The sequence below is a fragment of the Agrilus planipennis genome, unplaced genomic scaffold (assembly GCF_000699045.2).
Source record: "Agrilus planipennis isolate EAB-ADULT unplaced genomic scaffold, Apla_2.0 scaffold71, whole genome shotgun sequence".
NCBI lineage: Eukaryota > Metazoa > Arthropoda > Insecta > Coleoptera > Buprestidae > Agrilus > Agrilus planipennis.
In genome coordinates, this window is record NW_020439007.1 from 168331 (window position 1) to 174223 (window position 5893).

Genomic DNA, 5893 nt, shown 5'->3' on the forward strand with positions numbered 1-5893 from the left:
TTATACGTCACTTTATCCTTGAATAATTATTATATTAGGAGCTATCGTTTGGATAAATTGTGGTGTAGGTGATAATTAGTCTAGTGTATGTAATTATTGAAGACTCCTTTAGTTATTTTATTGGTCTAGAATTCCATTGGGTCATACTATAATTAATTTAGATCTCAAAAATGAAACGAATTTTGTATTTACATGTAAGTGATCACAGTGACGACGGCCAGGAGTTCGGAGGTTCGATATACCAGAAGATTTCGCCCAAATTGGAAACGGGTATCATGTTGGCATGGTCGGCAGGAAGTAACGACACCAAATTTGGCGTTGGTGCAAAATACGAACTTGACCAAGATGCGTCGATTCGCGCCAAGGTCAACAACCAGAGCCAGATCGGTTTGGGTTATCAACAACGCCTTCGTGACGGTAAGTGCATATTTAATTAACTACAATTACTTTATCAATCAAATAATTCACTGATAATAGTGTTCTTATATTGATGAATTGGTGTTGAGTTAATTTTACGTTTTTTGCTCTTTTATCGAAAGTATATGCAAACTTTTTTATTTTGAATGGAATGGTATATTTTTAAGTAATATTTAAATGCAACGTTAAACTTTATTTTTAAACTGGACATCCTTCAAGTCTGACTTGTAAAAATTACAACATGAACAGTACCATACCTATAGCAAAGTTATTAATTTCGAATAAATTTAGGAATATTATAGTTCCCATTTCTTCCCCTAGTTCTACGAATGCGAAGTATCAAAGCCAAATTAGGTGAAAAGTTGTTCATTTTTATAAAACCAACATCCTTGATAAAATCTTGCAAATGGCGAAACGTTGGCTGTTGGTATTATAATAGTAAACAACTTACGATTTATGTTTACGTTAAATGTAATGCGTTTTTTTCTTTTTATTTGTGATTAGGTGTAACTTTGACGTTGTCTGCTTTGATTGATGGTCAGAATTTCAACAGTGGAGGTCACCAAGTGGGTCTTGCTCTCGAGCTGTCGTCTTAAACGGCGGAGCGGCGCACGGGCCCTTCAGTTGTCCCCTCTTAGTAATAAATATTATTATCGAAGTCTGTACTATACACTCATTCATAAACATAACACACACACAACGTAATAACGCTTGCGTGATTCCTACGTTATAAAAACAAAATTACATCATAAAGCTGATTAGCGATTGCGTTGTCCGAAATTTTTAATCGATAAATAATAAATGAAATACACTGTACCGTTTTTTGTCCCTATGTTAAAAGGTTGTTTTCTTTTATTATTGTAATTATTCATTTATTTTTTATTTTATTTAAAACTTAGTGTGCTGTGAAAGTTTGCGTTTGTTTTGTGGTGTGCAACAGGTCCCATGTTGTTCCCTGACCATGTTGCGACTGCATTCACGCCTGTCCTTTTATTTCTGATTTCCTTTTTTTTTTTTGAAAGAGCCACAGAATCGTTGTTAGTTGTGCATAAATTATAAACAGCAAAAGGGCTTCTCCGGTATTTTATTGTATTAATTGTAATAAAAATTTACAGTTTAAAAGCAACTCGAGTTTTAATTTGATAAAAAAGTCACACCGCGTCGTATTAGAGTTAAAATTGAAACCATGAAAGTTATAATTTACATATGTATTTATTAATTCAAAATAAAATACAGCAATTCATTGATTCGTTATTAAATAACTTAACAACTGATTCCACAAATTTATTGCATCATTTGCTCCTCCATGACTTTAATAATCCATTCGGGTTGAGCTTTTGAAATCAGTTCAATAATTGAATTAACTTGATAACATAAGGATTGAATTTGTTTATCCCACTGAGGCAACGTTTCGCGGGCTGTAAAGTTAAAATAAATAAATATATGAAACACAGATACCAAAGTCTCACTATGCAGGTTTCTATCACTTTTGTGATAGCAAAACCTAAGAAAAATAAAACTTACTTTCAAAATGAACTATTGAGTCGATTTGATCAATATATCCATTCATTCTTCCTTCTGTGATCATTTGACTTGCGATTTTTTCGGCTTTAGAAGGATGAATTTCCAGTAAAGCGCCAAGTTCTTCGAATGTAATGTTGTTATATAATTTACTGGCTGAAAGCAGATTGTGTTCTACAACAGCACGATCTAGAATTGTAGTGCCATCAACTGTGGTGGCTTTTTGATGTGGCTGAAGAAGTGCCTCGAATTCTTGTAAATGGGAGCGCCTAATAATTCGATCTAAATACATTTTTTCAAGGATTGGAAAGGCGGGGAGCTGCTGACAACGCTCGTCTTTGAATAAAGTTGCCAACATTCTAGATCTTTGCTGACCAGCAGATGCTAAAACTGTGCAAACCAAAGCGTTGCGAAGAGCTGTCATACGCTCATCTAAAAATTATAAGTTTGGTAACAATTTACACTTAAAAGCTGCCAATTTTTCAGTTACCTTCATGTATAATATTTCTATAAGATAATTCATTGTATCTCTGTGCTGCTTCGATGAATTTTCTTCGATAATCTAAGACTCTTGCATAGCAAACTTTATAGTAAATTTGCAGTTGTTCATTTTTTGATTCTGCTTGTAATAATGAAGCTCTATTTATAAAGGCTTCGGCCTGGACTGGATCATCATCTTCCAGGTATAAACGAGCTATTTTCAGGTATGTATCCAGTTTATAATCAATAGTGTACTGTCTGTACATCAAATAAGGATTAGAATATTTCAATGAGCGCCGAATATTTGACTTACTTCTGACCAGTTTCCAAAGGAATGCCTACCAAAACGTTGGCGGCCTCTTTCCAGTTTTGACTTTTTTCATATATTTCTGAAAGATGTTGCCGAATGCTGGCTACTTGTTCTTCAAATGAAATTACTCGCGGTTGTACTTTGTCCAAAATAAAGTGTGACACCACTCTAGATACTTCATGAGGTAATTTTACTAAATACGAACTAACATCAGTAAGAATTTGACGAGAAATCACTAAACTAACGTTCTCATTTACGACTAAAACAAAAATTGGGTTAGAGTTAATATGTTACTTAAAGAAACATTCTTCTTACTTGCTTCTATAAAAACTTGCAAACATTCGACTAATTCATCACTGGGATCTGCTAAAATTGCCTCTAAAATCCCACGATACCTACGTAAAATTATAAATACAACAAAATAAACATTAACAATTGTATGTTCTTACTTCTCTGCTTGTTCTTTATGTGATCCACCAGAATTAATAATGTTTGTTAATTGCTGACGAACGTTGTTTGTCTTTGAAGACATTATATGTTATTTTTGTGACAATATAGTGATAAAATTAATAACAAATTAAGGTTTGGATTATAAAATAAACAACTTTTTTTGTAGGTTACTTTATACGTCACTTTTTGTGGCTGTATAACACCCAATAAAAACAAAGTAATATTTCTTAAAATTTTTACAAAGTACAGTAAATTTTCAAGTTATTTATTTAAACACATTTTTTTTATAATGATTAAGAAAATTGTTTCAATAATTGGAAAATTGACTGTTTAATAAAGTTGTTGAATTGGATCCAACGGANAAACGAAGAAATTGATGCCAAGCTACAGTTTTTGTGAAACTGCTACACCAATTCCATAATTTGAAATTGAAAGGTCATGACGATATTTCAAATTCAAACGCTAACTTTTACTTAACCTAAAAAGGTATTTTTAACAATATAAAAAAACTACAACACTTTTATGCAGCTAAAGAAATAGACTTCGTTTTCGGCAGAATGTAAATTATACTATTTTTTTTTGAAATATTATCAAATTATCATGATAAAGAGATAAGAGTGTTTAGAATTTAGATCATAAACAAAATATTTGGAATTAAGTAAAGTTATTCTAATAAAAACTTACAACGTACCTTTCTTAACAAATGACATTCTCTATCAAATAAACTAAAGTAATTCACTAAGAAACTTAACGTAAGCATAAATATTAAGGATATTTTCGAATTTGTAATTCAATTTCGTTTTGAAGTACGCTTAACAAAACTTAACTGCATGGTCACGTGACCACATTTGTTAACAATGTTGTCAAATGAACTGTGCTGATGAGGCTGTAAAACCCTATGGTTTCTTAAATATAATAATTATTTCGGTTTTGTTACCATCACAGTAAAATAGACAGTTACCATTAAATAATTTATTTAATTTTAGTACTATTAGCTTCCAGAGACTTTAAAATTACTATTTTCAAAATTTGCTTAGGTTAGGTTATGGTTTTATATATTTTAAATATGACGTACACAAGGACTTATATTTTAATGATTATTTATCTAGTACGTTGTTATTCTTGGTCGAGTTTATACTTTATCATTTTCATCAAATTTGGCGTTTTTTTTCTATGACAGTGACATTTTTATATTGAATACAGTAACTTGTAATGGTAACTTTATTATGCCGTTCGTTATTTGACTCTTAAATATTTCTTATATATTATATTTTCTAAAATTAAAACCAGTTTTACGAATAAATAGGAATAATGTGCGACTCAAATAAGAAGACATGCCCCGGAAGAATTACAACGGGAGCATGTGACGCTGCTTCGAGGGGGCCAACTCGTCTTGTAAGTAATTTATATTACATTAATTTACATTCGGTAATATTTCCAAAATGGTCTTCTGTTCTTTGTCTTACGATTAAATGAAAAACAAAAGACATTATAACAAAGAAAATGTTATAGGTTTTTGTATTGTTACTTTCTATTTCTATTTTGCAATGAAAAAAAAAATTATTTTACAATTAAAAGTATCTTATAGTACCCATAATTTAATTATCGTGCTAAAACTTGCCATGTCATCTATATGGCAACGATGTACTACATTTGATCACATGTTCTTGCCATCCCTTGGTAGGTTGCGCTTCCATTACGTTGCAGTGCAAAGTGTGACCATAATTTTGTACGTTGTTTGTACAAAAGCAGTACCTGTTTAAGTGTTAGTTGTAAATTTTTAGTGTTAAATTTTTGGAACGTAAGTTTTGCTAAATGTTTTTTCATAATCTAATGGTATTTTTTTCAACACGTGCAATAAAAATTGGGTTGGCCCTGTTACATACTTTTTTTTTACTTTTTGCAAACCTACTAAGCACCCCTGTAGCAAATTGTTTTAGTTATTGTTGTAAATCATTTGTTCAACGCTCTTTTGTTTAAATGTATTTACCTTTTGTTTAATAGTTTTACCTCCTCTATAGCACAAAGCCGGCCATTACGTAATAAAAAATGAATCGATTTTATTCCTATTATAGCTAAATTAGCCAATAAAATAAAGTTATTTCTTCCAGGTATTTGCTTGCTTTAAGAAGCTTTTGTTATAAAGCTAATTTTAGTGGAATTGTAGTAATTATTTTTTTTCATTTGTGTTTGCTCATTCTTTCGTAAATCTCGTCATTAATGGACGAAATTGCATAAATAAATATGTTTATATTAAATGTATTATCACAGCTTGTATTATAACGTGTAAGCATGAAAAACTATAATTATCCAGCACAGTGGCTGTGAAGTTTATTGAACTATGCTCTTGAAATTAAAAATAACTTTTTTAAATGGAGACATGAAAATAGTTGGTTTCAAAACGTTCCAAGTTATGATTGAATAGTGCCAATGCACCTGTACCTATATGTTAAAAGTTAAAATATTACAAAACTCCATTGCATAGTATTTCCCAAACAAATTTTGCGAAACATACTACACATACATACACACCTACCTGGTGTTGGTGAATAACAAAATAATAACGTCAAAAATTATGAAATTTGTTAGAAAATGGCTAATGGTTAATGGTTTCTATTAATTGCAAAATATTAAGAATTATTATTAATGTTTTAATTGTTCTATACTTCTATCAAAGTGGTAATAATGAAAGGAAAATTTATAATAAATATTATT

The 5893-nt window shown here is 30.7% G+C and overlaps 2 protein-coding genes across 3 annotated transcripts in view; one reads left to right on the top strand and one right to left on the bottom strand.

The window, feature by feature from the left end:
- Window positions 1-1543, top strand: part of LOC108732629 (voltage-dependent anion-selective channel) — a 10293-nt gene extending 8750 nt beyond the window's left edge. The window contains exons 3-4 of one of the 2 annotated variants that reach the window (XM_018463530.2): window positions 200-417; window positions 922-1543. In XM_018463530.2, the coding sequence (XP_018319032.1) occupies window positions 200-417; window positions 922-1013 (310 nt within the window). In that variant the 3' untranslated portion in view covers window positions 1014-1543. The remainder of the gene's footprint in view (window positions 1-199; window positions 418-921) is intronic. The other variant, XM_018463531.2, reaches the window with a different exon arrangement.
- A 67-nt stretch (window positions 1544-1610) lies between these two features.
- On the bottom strand, window positions 1611-3371 carry LOC112903938 (COP9 signalosome complex subunit 4-like). The gene is made up of 6 exons (XM_025976068.1): window positions 3178-3371; window positions 3044-3123; window positions 2732-2987; window positions 2429-2676; window positions 1942-2370; window positions 1611-1835 (listed from the first exon to the last, which is right to left on the bottom strand). The coding sequence occupies exons 1-6, from the start codon at window positions 3258-3260 to the stop codon at window positions 1702-1704; spliced, it is 1230 nt and encodes a 409-aa protein (XP_025831853.1). The 5' UTR covers window positions 3261-3371; the 3' UTR covers window positions 1611-1701.
- Between the last annotated feature and the right edge of the window lie 2522 nt (window positions 3372-5893).

Excerpts from the sequence above, each read along its gene's own strand:
- LOC112903938 (XM_025976068.1), bottom strand. The coding sequence starts at position 3,260 with ATGTCTTCAAAGACAAACAACGTTCGTCAGCAATTAACAAACATTATT. Across the intron at positions 3,124-3,177 it reads CATAAAGAACAAGCAGAGAA|GTATCGTGGGATTTTAGAGG; the intron begins GTAAGAACATAC and ends AATTTTACGTAG. Across the intron at positions 1,836-1,941 it reads CTCAATAGTTCATTTTGAAA|CCCGCGAAACGTTGCCTCAG; the intron begins GTAAGTTTTATT and ends TTAACTTTACAG.